Consider the following 22,372-nt stretch of genomic DNA (forward strand, 5'->3'; position numbering starts at 1 on the left):
AAGAGAAACTGAAACTATAACCCTCTTTTTTCGCCCCTGCCATGTGCCACTTCGTTAAAATGCGTCAAGTTTAATTAGCGATTTCTCGATAACTATGCGGTAAATCGATTTTAAACTTTGTACAAGTCTTTCTTGCGTTCCAAATTAGTTTCGCACGAAATTTGAAAGAGTCCTTGAATTTATAAAATTATTCAGAAACTACCTTAACAGAATTTTTACGCGAGCATCCGAATTCTTCGAGAAACAATTTCAATACAAACATCTGACATCCAAAGTCCCTGCTCCACGATAGTTTATAGCCTACGATGCATATTTCTCCATCGCGTTAAGCAGACTTGTCGTTGCTCTCCAAGTCGTTGCCCAACAATATTCCACCAGTCCAGAAGAGGATTACGGATTTAGATACCAGGCGATCGTTCACCCGAAACATGATTTACGTCGGCTTAATAGTTTCACAGCGGGGCCCCACCCTCGGAGAGGGGGCCCCGTAATCCTTTTTATTACCGCAAAGACGTTTCACGGGTGACGGGTCTATCTACGTGGAATTCAGGTATCGCGCACCCGAGGAGCCAACGACGGCAGATAAAGTCCGCCGGGCAGTTCATAAACGTCAGCGCATTCACAGAAAATGCGCTTTCCAGTTTATTCAGGAGCTACCGCGCGGTCATTAGGCGGCCGCAGGCGATGCTTCTTCGTCGAACTATATTTTAACGCGACATTCGGAAGGGTGCACGGCGCCCTTTGTTTCTGGACACGCGTCTCCTCTAAGCTGACCCTAAACCGCCTCCTTTTTTTTCTCTCTCTCTCTCTCTCTCTTGCCCTCTTTGGAAATCACGGGCTTCTAGGAAACGGGCAAAGGATTGTCCTAGGGATCTGACCACCCACGTCGAGTGGCTTTACAGCCTCCCCCGAATATCCGGATACGGGATATTTTCGGTAACTTTAGACCGCAAAATGTAGCACAAGATTATACAGCCTCTCCGCCCCTTTCTGCTCTCCGACTCGTGAACGGTAGCACGAGGAAGGATCCTTGGGATTACCGATCTGTTGCAGCGGGGTCCGGAGATTTGAAGATTCGGGGGAAATTTCGTCTCCGTGAATATTCCAACCTTTTGTGATTTGTGACAAAAAATAAATACGCTAAAATTTATATTCTACAAATTTACATCTCCATTTCCCGGATTTTATCGCGTCTGCAGAGCGGCCACGCGAATGTTTAAAATCGATCAAGAAAACCCTGTGCCGGAAATAGGACAAAAATTCGGTTGAAGAGGTGCGGCGCGTACCGAGAAATTTTACCTAGCGTTTGAAGCTGTGCGTCAAAGCAAAAGGCACCCGTTTTTAATATCTGTAAATATATTCTGCTCACAGCCGTATGTTATTACGTATTTTTACTTCTTAATCTTATTTTAGTAAATCTAGATTTATTTTAGTATTTTTACTAGTAAAAATACGATTTATTTTAGTAAATATAGATTTATTTTAGTATTTTTACTAGTAAAAATACGATTTATTTTAGTAAATCTAGATTTATTTTAGTATTTTTACTAGTAAAAATACGATTTATTTTAGTAAAGCTAGATTTATTTTAGTATTTTTACTAGTAAAAATACGATTTATTTTAGTAAATCTAGATTTATTTTAGTATTTTTACTAGTAAAAATACGATTTATTTTAGTAAATCTTGATTGACTAAAATAAGATTAAGAAATAAAAATACGCAATAACATACGGCTATGAATCTAGAATTACTAAAATTACAACTAAAAGTGTATATGCATTTATTTTCTGTCACCCTGTAGAATTCCGTGGGGAAGTGGAGTGCAGGAAATAAAGTCCTTGAAGTGAAAAATTGAGGGGATTTATTTAGTGTTCTTAACTCTGAATATTTCCACCTTTTCTATCCTCTATTATTATGTAGACTTTCATAGTTGCATGGAGTGCAAGAAATAAGATTTTTCTTCTTGAAGCCACTAACAGAAGCTACATACTTCGCTTCGAGTTTATCGAGGACGATTTGCATTTTATGTGATAGAAAATAATGAAGCAGTGATCCGTAATGCATCGCGACTAAGAAAGGGAGATGTTTCTCTTCTATTTATGATGACCACCGTTCCCAAAGATTTATGCTCGGTATCAAGCGATTACACATTTAGAGGTAAGAAGGACGATTTGACGGATGCTTGCCGGCAATTTAGTCTATAGCCCTGTCCTTAGCTCGATTCTGAAGATAACGTTGCCTGTAACCTCCTGTTGGATCGTATTTCGCCTCGAGGAGGCTCCAATCCTCTGTTCTGTGATCGATCAAATGCTGGGAGACCTTATCCGCGATTTCCTTCTGTTTCTCGCTGCAGGCCGCGCAATTGCGTTCCAAGGCATCGGGCAGGTTCTCTGTAATTATCAATCAAATTGCCAGTTGTATTACCATCGACGCCACTAATGGCAAAAGTTTCAAACTCCACCTCAGAACTTCCCAAGAAACTCTGCTAGGTACTTATACTTCTTCCTTTTCCTTCGCAAGTATAGAAAACTATAATTAACCCTCCGTTGACACACCTACTTTTTCGATCAACTTTGACATACCTGGGTGGCTCACACCCACAGCAATTTTTCGACGACTGCCATTCTCATCTGAAGAATCCAATCGTAATGAAAAAAATCGTGGGTCAACTTCAAGGTCTCTAGAATGTATTCCAATAGTCGTTTGATTGAAATCTTATCACAGGTTTTGTAAAGAAATTCTAGATTACCACATGTTGAGAAAAGGAGAAGGAAATCTTCAAAAAATTGTGACTCATACAAATTTCAATATTACAAGCTACAAATCTACAGAGTTGTTGTTTAGATATAATATTTTGAGAAAGAAATACTTTGTAAGTCGGCTTTGGAAAAAAGGTATTTATTTCGCATGTAGAAGGTACAGAGCGTCGATATCAGCTGATGGGTGGCTCACACCCAGAGTGTCAACGAAGGGTTAAAACGATAAATTGTAAAATAGGTATTACGAGAAATTTTAAAATCTCATGATTTCATAAAATTCCTGCACAATTTATCGAATTATTTTGAAGTCACGAGAGACTAGATTTTATTAGATCGGACTGGAATAGAATAGATGAAAGTTGCATCAGTGATCCACTTCTGCAAACTTTTTCACTGCTGGCAGAACGAGTTAAGCAAACGCATTGGGAAAGACGTCTGCTCGAGTAATTGTATCACGCGCGATGCAGAAGACTTTTTCCAGATGGCAAAGGACGCGTTACGGTACGGCCTTGTCCTTCGTGAATAGTAATGATGCTCATAAAACTGCAGTCGACCGTAAAACACCGCTGGAATATGCATATAAGTGCACCAGCACGTATCTGATACGTGTCTCCCGACATATTGCACGTTATCGCGTAAGCGATGGACTATTCCCAGGGATTCTGGAATAGGGTAACGAAATTGGACCGCTCTTCGATGTTATGCCAGATAAGATTTGTGGGTTTTTGAAAACAGGATTCAAAAACCCCTTTTCTTTGGTAAATTTGGATAATTCGAAAACCAGTTTTAGATATAACTAGATTTTTTTATTAGAGATACTCAAATTGATATGTAAACATTATTTAAAAGAATATAATATTGGTAGTAAAAGTTTACTGTGTATTGCAAACTAATCTTCACGAGTTCATATTTCCAGAAGAAAAATACTAAAGGACACAAAGATTTATAATTTATATTTTGTACGGATTTTAGTTACTGTAATTTCTTTTTAATTGGTTTTGTATGGAATATATTTTATTTTCTTATATTTTTGTAATTCCATGAATAGTATAAACTGAAAATTTTAAAATAAGTATAATTTTTTTACTAGTTTAATTATATTTTTTGTAAAAATAAGAAACCGTTTCAACTGTTTTTTTTTAATACTGTAATTCGAAAACCGTTTTTTTTATCAAAAGTCGGTTTTTGTATAAACTCTAATTCCAGAGTTTGCCGATTGCGGGTCGAATAGGTACTTTAATTATTAGAAAAATTTAATATACGTATAAGTCCAGAAGGGAAATGTGTATAAGAGAATACTATGTCAGACGAATGGAAAAATTATTTTATTACAGTGTATCGTTGACAAAATTTTGAAAAAATAAAAAAATTCTGAAGATACGTAGAGCAGAGTTACTTAGAGCTGTCGAAGAAATGCAAGTTGAAAGCTCAGGATTTAAACTTATACCACTTTATGGTTTAGTATCTTTTTAAAAATATTGGGAAGGCTTGCAAATGTGCGTTAATATATAATACACTAAGATGCCAAATGAGTTATTGAAAATAGGGTTGTAAAGTAGAGCCACCCTTATAAGATACTTCGATTCTACATATTCCTGAAAATACAGTTACAGTAGCGGACAGAAGAGTTACCCCTTTTTCAATTTGGTTTATACTTATTTGTTATTTTCTAGCATCAACATGGAACTGTGGTATGTGTTGAATACGAGATAAAGAGACTCATATCAACCCTTCTCAAGAGTTGGTTTGAGAAGGGTTGATACGAGTCTCTTAGAGGGTTGAGAATTTATAAAATGATGTATTTGATTAAGTTATTGAATGTGAAAGAATTTGATTTAATTCTTATTGTTAAAATTTATATTTATATATATTTGCTGATGATAATTATCTATTAATTTAAATATATTATAAAATAAGAAAATGCTCTAACAAAATTATATAGAAGTTCAGAGTTTATTCTTTCAATTTCAAGTAGAAATACTCACTTTTAAGTTCAGCAGCGTCTGGGGTGCAAGCACCGCGTTCCAGCAGACAGTTCACGTATCCATTGAGAAGCCTCTCGGTGTTGACGACCGTATCGATGTCGATGTTGTCGTACTTCGTCGTATACTTATCCTCACCGAAGACTCCTACGAACGAGAAGATGAAAGGGGCAAGAACGACCAGGACGCTCTTCATCTTGCTGAAATTCGTAGCTAGCTTTTTCGATCACTGACCACCGAGCTTGTTAGAACGGACATTTTATACGCCCCGTCCATGCCTCGTTAGTGGCACGAAATCGTGGTCAATTTGCTATAATACCCTAAGAAAATTGTACGTATCACACAATTCGTTAGAAGAAATGAGCACCGGTCGATCATTTTCTTCCGCGCCGAGGCATTAGATAAAAGAACCATTTCTGTGTGTGCGCAGTAGTCGATTTAAACGCAGCGAGTGTCCATCGATGACTCGTCCGATCTTCAGCGATTTTGAGGGGAAGGAATCTCTGGTTACAGTGGTGTCAGTATTTTCAATCTTCGCTACTTGAAGTCACCTAAGTGGGGGAACGACTTTTCTAATTACTAAGATTTTAAATGATTTTAGATGATTTACAAAAAAGTTGCAATGCTTTTACAGCTTTGAATTCTTCCGTAGAAATGGGAACAAAAATTAAGAGAGTGAACGTAATCTGTTCAAACTTTAATTGCTACAATAATATAATCATTAATGGATTACAATATAATAATTATGATAGATCCAAAAACGCGTTGTCCCCTTTCCAATTCCATTCTAAGTAGAACTCTTTCATATATTCTTGACGCGACGAAATGCAAGGTCCCGTCACAAACTTTTCCTCTTCAGCAAGAGCGTACTCTTTTTGCATCCGCGGATGCCGCTAAACGATTCCGCGCTCGAGACCTGTTACGGAGCCTCGACGTTCCCTTGATACGATACGCTTCCTTGGCTTCGTGGAAACGTCCGGTACTTAATGGGAATATAGAGTTCCACAGAATCGATAAGACGTCGTGACACTATAATGACTCTTCCTCCGCATTATTTCGTATTCCGTTCAGGCACCGCAGCCTTCGTAAATTCAACATGGCGAGCATACGCGTCTTAAGTTCTCGTTCCTTCCTCGTGAAATCTGAGAATCTTCTTGTCCACTTTACTACGTGAGATTTATACGTAGAGGTGGCCTTACAATCTCTGACGGTATCGTAGTTCCCTAAAAAGATCCTCCTAGGCGAGTTGGAACACCAGCCTGTGTCGTCAAAATTTCGAAACGTGAGACTGGTGCCACGAAAAGAGCATCTTGTAATGAGAAATTATATCGTACAACATCGGTAATCACTCGAAAGAAATATGATACACTAAAGCAACCCTTTACGGCCATAAATGTCACTAAATCAAATTAATTTCAATATCCAGGAAATCAAAGTTTCCACTCCTTCTTTTATTGCTGCGGTTCGCACTGTTCCTATAAATCTTCGTCCTCTAAGATTCCAAAGAAGATGCTTCCTATATTGTCATTTTCTTATTTCTAATTAACTTTCTCAATGGCTTCAAACCCCACGGTTCTCGGATCTCAAACACCTTCCCCGACAGAACTATCCTCGCTCAATTTCTTTCTTCACCCCCATTCATCGTTTACCAGAAACTTAAGGGGGAATCCTATTTCATGGGCCAAAAACATAGCAGCACTTAGGATTTTTTTTTTAAGAATGTAGCATTTCGATTCATCTGAATTTTGGACCATGTTTTTATGCATCCTTGGAGAAGTCACAGTTTTTTTTATATTCGTTTTCAATAATAAATATAAGAGTTATGCATCACGCCGCGCGTAACTCGTCGTCCACTGGTGTGCTTGATATTTACCTTCCAGGTAATCTGAAACAGATTAATGAAACGGCGTTTTACTTTGTGCATACGCAGCTTCAATTTAATGAACCAGAATACCACTAAATTATATATATATATTTTGTTACATAAAAAAATTAGCGCAAAATTGCATTGCAAGCATCAAAAGTTCAGACCTTCCAGTTTGAAAACTCTCCACACTGCTAAATCAATTTTTTTGTTTTTTGCTGGTTCATCAAGTTCAAGCTACATATGTATAAAATAAAACGCCGTTTCATTTTTCTGTTTCGGATTACCTGGTAGATAAATATCGTGCACACCAACGGGCGGCAAATTTTGCGCGGCGCGATGGTCGATCATGCATAACTACTATATTTATGGTTAAAAATTAATAAAAAAAAATCTGCTGCTTCTTCAAAGATGCATCGAAACATCGTCCAAATTTCAGATGAATCGAAGCGCTGGTTTCTTAAAAAAAAAATCCCAAATTTCGCTACGTTTTTCGCCGAAAGAATAGGATTCCCCCCTTAATACCCCCATCGCCTCCAATTACTCTCATTCGCGTTGCAACGATTTCTCCAAGAACGGTACATATCTTTGCAACGAGCAGTATCAGAGTTCGCTACGCTGCGTGTCATACTCCTCGGTGTCAGTTTCCGTTGACTCGTTGCAGGCGTAACAAACTCTCCCGACGTCCCTCCAACAATCGGAGCAGTGCACGAAAGGACACCCTGGGGTGGTGCACCGTCGATGTTTCGGCCCTTTTCTCGGCTCCGTTTCGCCGCAGATCAGACACCTTTCCCTGGCACAGGCAAACAGCTTCAGCCATCCGAAAAGTCTGGGCCATTGCGTTCTCAGGGCCATCCAGAAATCAACGTCGCGCTCCAAGCGACGAGTCCTCACCAGCCTTCTCACCCTCGCCTTCATGAACCTCGCGAAGCCTATTCTGCGTCGCAGGCTCTCGTTGTACAGGTGCAGCACCCGTCTCTTCTCCCTTCTGCGATAAAAGAACGAGCAAATACCCCTGCGAGTCCTCTGCACGTAGACGGACGCGACGATCAGTAAGAGGATTCCAACGAAAGTCCCGTAGATCTTGAAAAGTATGAACGGGGGCAGTTTCGTCGGTTTCGGCAGGCAGGCGCTGTTCGAGACCACGGTTTTGATGTGCTTCTTCACGTTGAAGCCACGGACCGCGCTTCTGATCAGCGTCGCTATCACACCCGAGCCGCGGATCTCCAGGGTTAAGTCGTGCTGGCCTTCCTGAAAGTAGTTTATAAATAAGGTATTCTGCGATCGAGGGGCAAGGAAGGATCGCCGAAGAATAGTTTCCACTAAATTACCCCCACCGTTTTGCAAGATGCGTCGATGGCGACATCGAACGATGCATATTTTTAACACAATTTTATTTCCGCATCTTCAAAAGTTAACTATAAAGCCATCAAAATGTTCGGAATGATTCGCTTCATAATTTCTGCAGAAAAATTTCCCAAAAGTCGGCCTGTTTTAGTGTCACTGTTTCGAGCAATTAACAGTCACGGAAACCGCGTATTAAGCTTGCCTGAGTGTACTCCATGTAAGCGTGTCTTCTGACCAGATCCAGGGTTTCGTAGAAGAGCCAATCCAGAATGATGAAAGTGGTCGCGGAGATTAGTTCCAGAATTAGCTTTATCATTTGGCCCGTCAGATGAGCTCCCTCCGTCTTGCTCGCTTTCAGGCTGTAGGGATCCACGAATTTCTGTGTCTCGATCTTCTTCAGCGGCAGCAGCGTCGCGCTACCCCGTGCTTTTCTCCTCGCGTCGATCCTCCGGAAGTAGGGAGTCACGTACACGTTGTCGTGCTCGATTTCGCCCAAATACTTGTGGTGGTACGTCTGGGCACTGAGGAGGATCTTCAGGAACACGAAGGACAGGCACCTCTTAATGGTCACCATCACAGACTCGAACAGCCTTCTTCTAGAGGCGAACTCGTGTATCACAGCTTTCGCCGCGTCTGCGGAATCCTCGAGATCAAGGATCACGGCAGGCTTCTTCACTTTGTACTGCAGCTTGGCGTCCTTCAAGCTCCTGCTGAACTCGTCCCGGGCACCTTTGAAGAAGGATCGCCTCGTTCAACTTCGAAAACACATAAAAGTACGGTACAACAGACGGTAGTCGGGACGATATTTTTTTATTAATGGGGAATGACTTGATAAGTAATTAATACCAACAAGGAAAGTTCGGTTACCCGAACGCACCGATTTTTTTTGGAACTTTGCAGGTTTGTAGAGGACCTCGATAGAAGTATCAGGCAATTTTTCGACTGTGCCTATTTTCGGGTCTTCAGGGTGAAAACAACCCCTAAAGGTTAATGAGTGATTTCCCATTTTCTTGCATACCTATTTTGAAAACTATGGTAGAGATAAAGAAATTATTACAACGAAAACTTAAGGGCTTTTTATGACCTATAAAACTGTGTAATCAAATTGTTTAAAATTTGTAATTTAAACAGTAAAATATTCCCCACCACAAAGTTTAAACAATTCAATTGCATTGTTTTATGCAGAATAAGAACCCATTAAATTTTCTTTATAACAATTTTTTTATATCTACTATAGTTTTCAAGATATGCTAGAAAAGAGGAGAACACGCATTTACCTTTAGGGGATGTTTCCACCATGAAAAACCGAAAATGGGCACGAAACAAAAAATTGCCTCATACTTCTATCGAGGTCCTTTGCAAATCTGCACAGTTCCAACAAATCGGAATGAAAAATCGGGTATCCGAACTTTCGTTGCAAGAGATTTGTACTTTTAAAGGAGTTTTTCATTCGAATGCAATTAATGTTGAGTTATAAATAGAATATTCAAGCTTCGTCCTTAGCATGAGATTCTTATTTAAAATATGTCAACTATCGTGTCATCTACTATTTCTTTATCTAGATCTAGGCTTTGAAGGAGTTACAAAGAATGTTGATGCTCGAACGCGTACTTTTCAGGGCGGCGTAACCTTCGCCGATCCCGCTGTCGACCTTTCCGTTAGGATCACAGATGCTGGAACCACCCAGTGCTTGGACCAGATTACAGACGAAAGTCAGCTTCATGGGCCAACAAAGGAGCCAGGCAACGAACACGGTGACTTTATCGTAACATCTGTCGTAAGCGTCGCTGAACATGTCCCTTTAAATAGTGCGACAGGGAAAAATGATTACTACCTACTGCTGAACTTATAAATGTGCCGGCGATTATGAGAGTGGTGTAAGTCATGTATTTTTTTTGTTTTCAGATTTTAGACTGTTGCGTTTCAGCGTATTAACCCTCCGTGGTTAACCCTTCTTATAATCACAAATCGGTCATTTTTCGGTTACCATTTTCGAATTTTTGATTCTTTTAACTTTTCAGTGATAATTGTATTTTCGCAACACTAATACAAGCATGCTCTACTAGCCTTTTCGTAGAAATGTAAATTTTTGATATGTTGAAATTTGTATTACCATTGTTTTGCAATTTTTTGTTTGTTTTTTTTTTTGGTTAAAATTCACAAAATTTAAAAAATTTATTTTTGAGGTCTAAAAATGTACAAAAATAGTGGCAGAGACATATGCTGGGGTGCGATGCATCTCGCGTGGCCCCGAAGGGTTAGAAAATATTTTTCCATTATTCACCAAAATGTTTCACAACGTACATGCTCTTTTAATGTCAAACTTATCTGTTATTATCGTTTTTCAAACCTTTGAATGCTCCCCAAATCCCAATAGTGCTGAAACGTAGTTTTTCGATTATCACGACATAATAAACATTTTGTCGAGCAAAAGCAATTTTTATTTTCAAATACTTTGGCACTGGCAACTTTACCATTTCTGGTAACCTATTCTTCACCACTATTTCTTCCAAATTTTCTCGTATTTTCAGCATAATTAAGTATACCAATTTCCTGTTTTCTTTGTTTTCATTTCTCACAAATTACTTATAAAGAACAAATGACTTACACCACTATCGAAAAGAACGCGAAACTGTCTTGACGGTCATTTTTCGACAATTCTTTCATAATATTGAAATATAAATGAATATACAGTGGGTGGCCAAATTATTATACTCAAACAAAAAGGTTTGAGATTTTGTAAGTTTAAGCGATGGAATGGCTGTATCTCTGCCAAAAATGGTCGCACAAATTATTTAAAAAAACGCATTTTAACGCTTGAAGTTTCTCGTTGTGGAATCAAGGACTGAAAAATCGCTTTTCATCCATTATGATACTGTTTTATCAAGATGAAGCGCAGAAAACGAACTTCCAGAATTTTTTGTCTAGTTTGAACGTATGCACGGGCCAAACAATTTTTTTTCACGTAGATCCAACGAACAGCTCTTACAGAGCAAACATTTCCCTTGAATTTCGTTTTCTTGGTTTTGATGTATGCTTTTTATTGACCGAGTTATTCGCGATCAAATCAAAAAAGGTACGTTTCACTTTGAACACCTATAACTTGCGAACTCATGATGGTACACAAATTTTCATGAGTGTTTTAGAAAGCTAAGAAAGTTTCCTTTCAGAGCCTTTAGCTGCCAATTTTTATTATTCTTTTTAAATCGCATTAAATCCATTTTAAAATGATCCAAAAAATTGACGAAAATGTTTTGAGTATAATAATTTGGCTAGCTTCTGTAGCATTAAATACGAGACGTCCAATTTTTGGGCTTTTTCGACTTTGGCTTTCATAATCACCGACACGAATGCTTTCCTCTTCTCAGCAACTTCAAATGGTTTCTCAAAACGCACCTACACCTCTGCGCGCCTCGACTAAGCTGCTCGTCGCACCGAGCTTCGATCTTCTTCTTATACTTAGCTTCGTAAACATCAGCCTCCGACTTAGCTTTCTCGACTTCCTTCTCGTGCTTCTGGTCGATCTCCTTGCTCCTTTTCGTGTCGTCCAGCAATTCGTCCAGATAATCGTTCTCCTCTTTTAATCGCAACATCTCTTCTTCTCCTTCTACTTCCTCCACGATCGGGCTCATCAAGTCCCTCACCGAGGACAGAGTCTCCTTTATTTCCTCTGCGTCCGTTTTCATGGCAAGGATGGCCTGCGGACAGACACACAAACTTTAGAAGTGAAACGAGCCTCTTCCTATTATCGGAAATCAATCGAGAGTGTATATCCATTGATATTTGGCTGCTTGGGAATTTATTGCGCCGCTCGAAACGCTACCTGCTGAAACGGCTTGAACATCAAATCGAATCTGGTCTTCGTGAGGTTGTACGTCAGCAGGGAGGTGCAAGCGAACGTTCTCACCACTTCTTTCGCGTTGTACATTAAATTAAACAACGGCCCAGCGATTATGTACCCTAGAATCATTGCCCTCAGCATACTGCGACCGGAGCGGCCGCAAAACGATGGAATCGTTAGAAGGCAAATGCACCTCACCTATTACGATTGAAATCGTAAGAAACAGTTCTACTCTTTATATTAATATTTCGTGTTTAATTAAGCGTAGAAATACTCGGCACCCCAAAGCGTTATCTGCAGAATTTTATTCTGGAGACGTCATTGAATTTTAATTAGAATTGGGGACCTTGCAGCGAAAGGGCCGTAGCTCCATATTTACCAACTTCGAGTGAATTAGAAAAAAACTGTTCATAAAACCAATGCTTTGACTTAAAAATTATTGCCTTGATAAGTTCTTGTTTCTATTTTTGGCGAATTTTTCAAATCAGGAACTACTCAAAATAAAAATATTGCACCAAGCGATGTAGATTTTTTTTTACGTACGTTTCACATTGTAACTCAAAGACTGTAAAAAATGCAGTTGCACCCCTCTTAATGCAAGGTCCTCGATTCAGATTTTTATTGGTTGCGACACCTGTTAAAGGTACCTGAATCGAGGATGCGCAGCCAATCGACAGCATCGTGACCAGTGCGACACCAAGACTGAAACTAGTGTACATGTCGAACTGGAGGTCAACGATGATGAATTCGTAGAAAAAGACGGCCATAAAGAAGCCGAGAAGAAAGCCTACGAACGCGCGCATCTTTTTGTGCGTGCCTATTGGATCGTAGCAAATGTGGAGCAAGGTTGGAAAGTGCCTTAAGTAGTACTTGAAGAACTTCTTCTTGAACTTTTCGACTCGAAGGCCGAAATTGGTCACCGTCTCCAATCCTGGCATCTCGTTCCTTCGCTGTAGAAAATCTTCTAACGTTTCCAGCAATTGATTCGTGCAATTGCCGGCAATCGAGGTGCAATCGCCTTGATGGTTAGAGAAGAAATCCTTGACATATGTCTTCAGTTCTTAATTCCACTTTCCCTTCCTTTATATCGCTTTTCATTGAGTAACGGAGTGGCCCCTCGGCGTGATTTTTAAATAACATAGGTCAGGGTGTTTAGTAATACCTACTTGGGAAATATTCTGTGACTTTTCCAAGATTTATCAGCGACTGGCTCGGTAACTACTCGATGCCTCTCGAATCGTCTGACAAACGAATTATCTCCCTTTCTATTAACGCCGTGTGATTATTAGCGGGAGCGGATTTGGAAATTTCAACGCTCCTAGGGTAACAATCGTTTGTCGCCCTTTGCGTGAAATGTCATGAAATATTTTAATTTAAAAGAGTTGAGGCAATTTTAAAATTAATTCAGCATGACAACTCGCATGTGAGTTTTTAAAGCGGCGTTAAGCCCCTGCATTCAAACCTTTTTCAATTCCTTTTGCTGCCCTAAGCTGCAGCCTACGTAGCCTATGTACAAATTATTAGCCCCTGATTATTAGTGTCACAGGGTGAAACTGTCATTAAATATTATCATCCCTATCGCAGTTCATGATTTTAAAATTACGAAGTCCTATAGTAACCAGATGCTATTTTTTTTCTTTAGAAATAATAAATAAATAAACTGATAAAATACCCTAATATTTCAAAGATTTTTTTAAAATTCGTCGACAGTTTGGATCGCTTAATTAAGGGTTCGTTCTACTTTGCCGGTCGAACAAGAAGCCTAGCTATTTACATGAATATTTTTCAGAAACTATTGTACGGCTTTTAATGTTTTTTTTTGTTAAATATTAAAATGGTCTAAATGTCGATTTTTTTTTATTTCATTTTTCGAATATTCAATCTTTTAGGAATACGTGTTTAAAAGAATTTGTTGAAATTCGTAAAATTCCCGTAGTTATAGGCATTTGAGTAACACCCGGCCACTCGGCACTCGCGTAAAACTTTAAACGCGTTTTTCTCGGAACAGTGTTGTCAAAACGGTGGGCGCTGTATCTCCAAAAATTATTATCCGATTCGACTGGAACCTTTTTTATTTTGAAGAATATACTTCTGGCTAGGGGGAACTAGAAAAAATTACAAAAAATTAAAATTTTATAATTTTCAAAGGCGTTGAAAGGACGAAAAATACAGAGAAAAGTGATTTCAAACTTCAAGTGTCGTTATTTTCTAAAAAAATGTCATTTTTTGTAATTTTTTCTAGCCCCCCCCCCTAGACAGAAGAATAATCTTCAAAATAAAAAAGGTTTCAGTCGAATCGGATAATAACTTTGGAGATACAGCGCCCACCGATTTGGATCAATTTTTTGACGCCTTGACTTTAACGACTCCCCAGTGCCGTCTGCAATGATTAATTATAAAACAAAAAATATATTTCTATAACTTAAGACATCCTTAATACAATGCAAAAAGTCCCATTAAATTATATATAGTAATTTTCCTTAAATTAATTCCTAAATATCACCTATTTTTTTGGGCTCTAGACCGTAACCTCCCCTTAATTAAAAGATTCCCTTCTTCCCTGTACACCATTAATTATTAGCAGATAAGAATATTCTCGAGAGACCTGGATCGCGCACACAAGCCTCTCGTTACGCGACGCGTTTTTGCCAGTGAACATCGGCGACGAGGAAAATTTCCGCGTGACACGTTGATGTCAAACTGACTTTTGACATTATTAATGCCATAGCTGCCACGACGAAACGGTTCAAGCGACGTGGATCGCTTTCCTCTATTTCAATTACGTAACCTGAGTGCCGACGACGAAGGATACCCTTCAGCATCGTTGAAAATGACACGCCGATCGCCTGAGACCGACACTCGGCGAATATAAATCGCGCGGAGCGAGCCCGCGCCTTTTTTATTCGGCGCGTGGTTCCCCGCGCGCGCGCCGGCGTCGTGGGACTGAAAATAAAAGGAGAGCACGAGTACGGAATATCACGAGGCCCATTGGAAATTAATCGACACTTTATTGCATCGGACAGACGTCCTCAAGTGAAGCGTGTATACCGAAGAAAATTACACGACCTGCTAGCCGCTAATAGTTGTTTCTAGCTCGTTTCTTTTTTTTTTTTGTTTGTGTTGCCGTAAATATTACAAGTAGTCATTAATCGTCACTAGAATGCCCTCTGCCTCTGTCCACTGCGCGCTCGTAACCGGCGCGAAAACGATTCTTTCGAACGGTTCGATTGCCCTCGAGATCGCGTCGGGTGCGAAGAACGCGGTTTTCGGTAGGTGTTCAAACAGTGATGCCGTATTTCTGCGCCTCGTCTCCGAATTTCGTCCTGTACTTCTTGTCGGGGTCGTACTTGTCCAGCAGCTTCTTCCACATCTCGGGTTTGTTGGCCGTGAGGAACTGTATCACCTTCTTCGACATATCTTTGTGCAAGTCGGAGCACTTAGAGCAGTCGGTGGCCAAGGCGTCTGGCAGGATTTCTAGGCAGTCAGAAGAAAATGGTCAGGAATACGTATGAGTGGAGGATGTATGGAGGGTTGGCTGAATTTTAGATGACGTCGAAGAGGTTTAATCCGTAACTGGTAGCCAGCAATGAATTTGGTCTGCGTCGAGAATATGAGGCGATTAGAGGAGTGGGCAGTGGCTGGGGGTAGATTCGAGAAGGGTTGACTTTATGTTGAAAAATGAGTGGGGAGCATGGGGTATCTTCTTGCAAGAAGTTTCTGCCCTAGTAGCGTTTGGGATTGGCCCACAGTAGCCCCAAGTTGGTAATTAGTTGGCCATCAAAATGCTAACAACAAATGCAACTGAGTAAGTAGGCTGAATTGTACTGTTGAATGCAAGAACGACCTCAGGACAATCGAGCCCTTCTTGCATAAAACGCATAATTAGATTCCTCGTTATTTTCTATGCAGGCCCGCTAAATTTCATTGACGTGCCTTTAAAATTGACAGAGCTATGGTCAATTTTGTGAATCGATGTTGACCGACTGACTCGTTGGGATATAATTGTAAGCCAAACATACACAACACGATCTGTGACTATATTTTTTCAATATCCTACATTTCTTTCAAATATTATGCAGTATTAAATAAATTTTTTGCAAAAATATTTAACATTTTTTTCTATATTTCTCCATTTTATGCAAGATGGATCTGAGTGGGCTATAATTAAATTTAATTTCACTGATTAATTTATTAAATAATTGCGATTGTGATTGAAAATTAAAAATTTAAAATTAAAAATTGAAAATTAAAAATTAAAAATTAAAAATTAAAAATTAAAAATTAAAAATTAAAAATTGAAAATTGAAAATTGAAAATTGAAAATTGAAAATTGAAAATTGAAAATTGAAAATTGAAAATTGAAAATTGTAAACTGAAAATTGAAAATTTGTAAGTACATAGGTACATATTTATTATGATAGCATTTTGAGCCTTTATTTGTGTTCCCACAACTGCAATATACCTATATCTATGTAGACTTAGACCACTATGAATCTCGACTCTTCGCATATGCGTTGCAGAGTCTTCTTGCAAGATTCTAACGCGAACCAAAGGACTTCTCCAATACAAAAATCCCACAACTTCTCGGTGCACCAGCAGCGATAAAGAAAACGCCTGACAGTGTTGTACTTACTCTTAAGTTCATTGCCGTCCGCGGTGCATCTTCCCTCTCCCATCAAGCACTTATAGTAATTGTTCAGCAGTCTGTCGCTGTGCAGGATCTGGTCAATGTCGATAGTGTCGAACTTATTCGTGTATTTTTCCTCCGGGCGAGCGGCCACATAGACCACCGTCGCGAACGCGAGCAAGCAAACCACTGCGAGTTTCATTTCTACACCAAACAAACGAAATTCCAGTTAAACCCCGTACAGCTATTAACCATCCGCGAAGAAAGCTCAGAAACTTGGGGGTGCGTTGTCCTTTAATTAAATTCCCAACACTGAATTGACTTTTACGACCTGGCCACCGACGACCAACTAGCTCGGGCGCTGATTCACGATTACAACGTTCGTTTCAATCGCGGCTGGTCTAGTTGCGTTCAAGGCAATCGGGAATCCTAGCTCGACCGAGGAATTCATTTGGAACCCGGCTGATTGTCGACTCGTAATTATCCTTCGCGAAAGTGATTCATCTGAACGGCGGGCGAACGACTGGAGGAGAGGCGCTCCGTGTCGCTCTGCAACGTGCAGCACTCACTCACCTGAACGTGTTAGCTGCGATTAGATGCAATTCTACAGATGTCCTGGCCGGCGATGCTTATATATACTCAATCGCCGGTGGTAGGATCAGCCGCGGATGATCAAGCCGGTCGAAGGTGGGAACAACGATTCATACGGTTCGACCCCACCTGGAAAGTTACCTCCTCATCTTTGTTTTGCCGGAACTTGCGGAAAAATATTCGACTTGTTTGTTGATCCGACGATGACGTTCGTTTTAATCAGTTTTTTTCTCCTCGCCGCCGCGAACGAATGCTCCAGCATAATTTCCTTGAGACGACTGTGGTTTCCCGATGCTGGTACAGATCACCCTGTTTTGGTTCGTACGCGACGTCTTTCCAGGATCTGTTTCCTTTGAGAGAATTCATGAAACCAGAGGATTATTAATTGTTCATAATGAGGGTAAATCAAGCTTCGTCGTAAACGCGCCGACCCCATTAGAATATTATTCTTGCGCATACATAACGCATGCGTTTTATTACCACCTGCATTACTTAAGGAAATAAGTCCGTAAATTTGTGAGAATATACATAATTGAGATAAATAAATATCGTCAAGCAGAATGATGTGTAACAGACAGTACCTATAAATTCAATGAAAATAGGGGATGATGATGCGTCGTTTGTATTGTTTATGACATGGAAGCATAAATTTATTACGGTTTTTATTGTCGTAGAGCGACGATTGCGATATCGTCGAAGGAAATTTATTACCTCATTGTATGATACTTTTCTTCTCTTAATGGACAGAGTTTTAATGCGCATTCGGGCGTCTAATTAAATTCGCGTCTCCTTTATTAATTTCATGGGTATTTCAAGTATTATGTAATTCATTAAAATAAATATTTCATTCGGTGGATCTGCGAGCTGACGAAGGCTGGAATATATCTGACACTAATGATTGTAATGACTCATGGCTTAATAAATATGTCTCAACCAAAAGCATTGCATGATCCGCGTTGCGCGCTTTTTATAATAATCTTGAGATTTATGTAATTTGTAACAGAAGCTTGTTTTCGTACAATAATTTTATACTTCACTGCTCTGTTATTCAAATTCTTCTTCTTCCACCTTATGATTTGTTATTTGGATTATTAAATTATTTCTATTTGACGTTATTGCTTGAGAACATATTAGGTAATGTTTCCACGACTATCCTATTATGTTTCTTAGTAACACGTAATGCTATTATCATTCTCGGAACGTTCATTCGAAAGATGACAGGCTCAATTGAATTCCTGCACTTTATTATTATCTTCCTAGGCATTACAATTGAGTAAATCGTTCAAGGGGGCAAGAAATATTTAAACTTTGCTCCTTGGATGCGACGGTATTTGTTATTCATATCTTTTTCCGACAGTTTAATAGCGGAGCCGATGTCACGGCTACGTCGCCAACTTCATAAAACGCTCTCCGCAACGTTTTAATATAAATTTTCATGAACCAGTGAATCACAGCCTGTTTCTTTCACTTCCATTAGTGGCCACGTGTAAAACGTTTTTTGTACAACCGTACTAAAGAACCTGTAAGATACACGTATTACCTACTATCATTTAACATTATTTCTCGCATGTATGCCGCGTGTGATTTTACTGAAAATGACACAATGTGGAGTGACTAAAATCGGCACCCGTGCCTGTGATCGCAAACACGGCGAGAATTTCGTCGGAAGACAAATGGGCGTCGTTTAAAAAAGGTACCTTCAACGACCAGGTACAAAAACAAATCGAATGACTTATGCCAACACGCTGCCAATAATCTCAGCTCCGAAAATATTTATACCGCTGAAACTCCATATTAATGAACTATTCCAATACATAAATTAACAGCCCCCGCATAATCTTGCCTAACTGAACTGTTTGTTCTCCTCGAAAAACATAATTTACACACTTGCTAAAAGTCATCGCATTTGCCCGCTTAATTTTCTGCGGAGGATATAAAATGAAATATATGTCGCTGAGACAACAAACTTTGGTCGGTTTCATCCTTTCAAGCTACTTCATAAAAGACTGTGGTTTGTTAAAAAATAATAAAGTCAATTAGGTTTCCTTTAGAGATGCCTGAATTAAATCGCTGTGTTTTGATATGTCAGCATTCTTTATGGACATCCTTGTCCAGTCGTTTAATGAAAGCATTACAACTAATCACAGAAAAAGTCTGAACAAATTACCTCGTTCGCGATTGCAACACAATTTGGATCTCGCGGACCAACCCGTCTCGATCTGCTTTCCAACCAGGAACAGGATATTTATTGCAGTTTCTTGGAATCGGTCGAGTGGTCCACGAAATTCATCACCATTGCTAACCGAGGCAAGAATTCTGGAATTAATAAACGTGCACGAAACTGTTATTGACGACTACATTGGCAAGCGTAATTTCAAAGGTCGTTTCATTTGTAAACGATAACTAATCATACGGAGCCTGCATTAATAGGGTGTGTCAATTTTTTCAATTTTTCAATTTTAAAACGACTAGTGGAGAAACGGTGCAATTCCAGGTTTAAAATTAACCACTACCTTTAAATTTTGTGTAATACATTATTTACCTAGTTGGAATTTCATTTGAAGTTATAGAAAAATACGGAAATTACTAAAATTATTTTTAAAAAATTTAATTAGTGAGCTTATGAACTGCAAACGAAACAAACAAGATATCGCTTGTTTGGTGTACTTTGTCAAATAGCATTAAATTTACTACATAGATGACATATGGCTAGATCTGTTGCTAAAGTTACATATATTTCCATTTTGTAATAAATACACATTTCCATACGTCTTCACGTGAATGTAATAAACATTAATTCCCACATATTTTTATTTTCATCTTCATGCTTTTATGTAAGCAAGCGGTACTTTAAGCAGTATATTAATATATTAATATATGCAGTTAAATCATACTTAATTTTCATTTTTTTCAACTGTGATTCGAAGTAGCTAAACCTCGCTAAAATCAATTTCTGAAGATAGTTTTGGATTCAAGATTAAAAACAGCGTTACTTTATCACTAGTCGTTTTAAAATTTTCAAAAATTTTAAATTCGCCCATAAAATTGACGCAGCCTGCATTAATTGAATTTTAAGGTCAACGATCTTTTCTTTTCGTGATCGGCGGAGCAAATTTTTCCCGAGCATGGAGTTGGAGGGGTGGGGGGAGTACAAACTAAAAAGCCAAATTCAAACCGCCTAAAGAACAGTAGTGCGCAAAACAAAAAATAAAAAATGGTAGAATGTCTTTCGAGTTCCCGAATGTTGAATTCCACGCACAGTAAAATCTCAAGCGTGGAATATTCCGCACAATTCACGCCGGTCCTCTAATTCTTTTGACATTTACTTCCCAACAAATTTTCACTTCATCGCGCATCTGTGACAAACATCACCTTTATACTCTATAAGGGCTGATTCAGACACGTCGACGAATTTACTCGAGTAGCGAGTAATTTAGTAATTTTTCGTGTGCGAACACTAAAATGTAGTCAAGTAGTTTAGTAAAACAATGGTAAACTACTAAATTATTCGCTAGTCGGTTAAATTACTCGACGTGTCTGTTCCAGCCTTAAATCAGTGTTTTCCAACCTTTTTCGAGTCACGATCCACTTTCATAATATTCAAATAACCTGCGACCCTTCCCTCCCCCAATATAAATTAAGGTAAATCTAATAAGATAAAAGAAAACATTAAAAATAAGTATATCAGAATATAATTCTAACTTAATAATATTTTTAAAAAAAACCAAAAGCCGTGGCGACCTCACAGAAAACACTTCGCCACCCCCACCTGTTGGGAATCACTGCCACAGATTTTGACTATGGATCCCGTCTAGATCTTTGTCCAGCGGCGATTTGAATCCGCGGATGTCGCAATCGTGGCGTCGCACTTGTGGAATCGTAACGCGAATAAGATTAAAAACGACGGAGAAAAAAAGTAGACGTTACTCGAATGTCGACGCCGCGAAGGACACCGTACGAACGTAGAAAGGACGATTAATTATCGCGGAGGCCTGAAGATCCAAGAAACGATCTTCGACGAGCCCTGACGTGTGGCGTATTTGCACTTATTCGATCGTGATTCTTTGTTGCTCTCGCGAGTTACGCATGTCATTTCAATGGTGAATCGCCCTGATTATGCTGCCCGGCGACACGCCTAGGAAATTGATCATCGCCGGCAACAGAGATCTGTATTCGGAAAAAATTGCCGCTCGCGGTGGGCGACGATGTCGACCGTAGAGGATGAATGTTAGAACGTGCAATCTAAGTTCAAATATGGCGCGAATGAGAGTAGCGAGGGTGCGCGCGAGTCGCTTGACGGTTTTTGTGGTAAGGAAGGGGTTTTTTTTCCCGTTTAGAGACCGTCTAACCCGGAAATTCAAAAAATTCTGAAACTTTGTGAATATGTAGGGAATTTCCTCCTGATTGTAACGCGATTTTTGTTTACTGCCCAAAATCACTCTAAGGAGGTATAATTGACAACTGAAAATCCGGTTATTTTCCGATTTTCTGTTACAACTCGAGAACTGTAAAATATTTTTCTTTACCAAATGATAGATCTAATTAAAACAAGTAACTTTTGTCTTGAAACTTTTTTTCTATCTCTTACAGTTCGCGAGTTATAATGCAAAATCGGGAAATAGCCGAATTTTCAGGGGTTAATTTCACCCCCTTAGAGAAAGTTTGGGCAGCAAACAAAATTTGCGTTGTAATCAGGAGGAAATCCTATACAAATTCAAAAAGTTTCAGAATTTTTTGAATTTTCGGTTCGGGATCCTCCCTTGTAAGAGATCGGTGTGATAGAAGGGTGTCGAGAACAGAGTGTACGCATGAAAACTATAATTTTTCGTTATTTCACTTCAGTACAGTGGATTGTATAAAATAAAGCTACAACACACATTTATATTAAGGCAGACTTTCTTTATTCCACGCCACTGTGGGAGCAGTAAAATTAATAACTCAACAATGAAATAAAATTGACGATAATTTCAGCTGCGCGGGGTTACATTCTCACATTTGTAGTAATTTCTCCAGTCGTTTTCTAATTGTAATGATACACGAGTGTTAGTTATGAAGGAATTGGGAACGCCGAAGAATTGTTACAGTATATTGCAATGCGGCATGGAGAAATTAATGGTAAAAATAATTTCACGATGAAAGGGATGATTTCTGCGAACACGTGAATTTACAGATTTCCTGTGTAGTCAGAAAGATATCTACAAAAATTGGTGCATTTCGGGTGTCCTTTTCCCTTTGATCGTTATTTAAACATATCTAAATGTTTATAATTCAATAATAACCAGGGCCGGCGCGAGGATGGTTGGCGCCCTTATGCAAGAACATTTTCGGCGCCCCCAAATTTTTGCACATGTTTTCTATTT

The 22,372-nt window shown here is 39.1% G+C and overlaps 3 protein-coding genes across 3 annotated transcripts; all 3 read right to left on the bottom strand.

Annotated features, from left to right (window-relative positions):
* Positions 1–1,845: 1,845 nt before the first annotated feature.
* On the bottom strand, positions 1,846–5,265 carry Csp4 (chemosensory protein 4). Its single transcript, XM_076809794.1, has 2 exons — positions 4,746–5,265; positions 1,846–2,391 (listed from the first exon to the last, which is right to left on the bottom strand). Exons 1-2 carry the CDS (start codon positions 4,936–4,938, stop codon positions 2,195–2,197), a joined length of 390 nt encoding a protein of 129 aa, XP_076665909.1. The 5' UTR covers positions 4,939–5,265; the 3' UTR covers positions 1,846–2,194.
* Positions 5,266–7,071: 1,806 nt separating this feature from the next.
* On the bottom strand, positions 7,072–14,637 carry LOC143367694 (protein sneaky). The gene is made up of 7 exons (XM_076809773.1): positions 13,467–14,637; positions 12,442–13,035; positions 11,777–11,992; positions 11,350–11,651; positions 9,565–9,752; positions 8,156–8,682; positions 7,072–7,857 (listed from the first exon to the last, which is right to left on the bottom strand). Exons 2-7 carry the CDS (start codon positions 12,730–12,732, stop codon positions 7,210–7,212), a joined length of 2,172 nt encoding a protein of 723 aa, XP_076665888.1. The 5' UTR covers positions 12,733–13,035; positions 13,467–14,637; the 3' UTR covers positions 7,072–7,209.
* Positions 14,638–14,782: 145 nt separating this feature from the next.
* Positions 14,783–17,153, bottom strand: Csp3 (chemosensory protein 3). The gene is made up of 3 exons (XM_076809793.1): positions 16,995–17,153; positions 16,428–16,625; positions 14,783–15,268 (listed from the first exon to the last, which is right to left on the bottom strand). Exons 2-3 carry the CDS (start codon positions 16,621–16,623, stop codon positions 15,072–15,074), a joined length of 393 nt encoding a protein of 130 aa, XP_076665908.1. The 5' UTR covers positions 16,624–16,625; positions 16,995–17,153; the 3' UTR covers positions 14,783–15,071.
* Between the last annotated feature and the right edge of the window lie 5,219 nt (positions 17,154–22,372).

The sequence above is a fragment of the Andrena cerasifolii genome, chromosome 4 (assembly GCF_050908995.1).
Source record: "Andrena cerasifolii isolate SP2316 chromosome 4, iyAndCera1_principal, whole genome shotgun sequence".
NCBI classification, from domain to species: domain Eukaryota; kingdom Metazoa; phylum Arthropoda; class Insecta; order Hymenoptera; family Andrenidae; genus Andrena; species Andrena cerasifolii.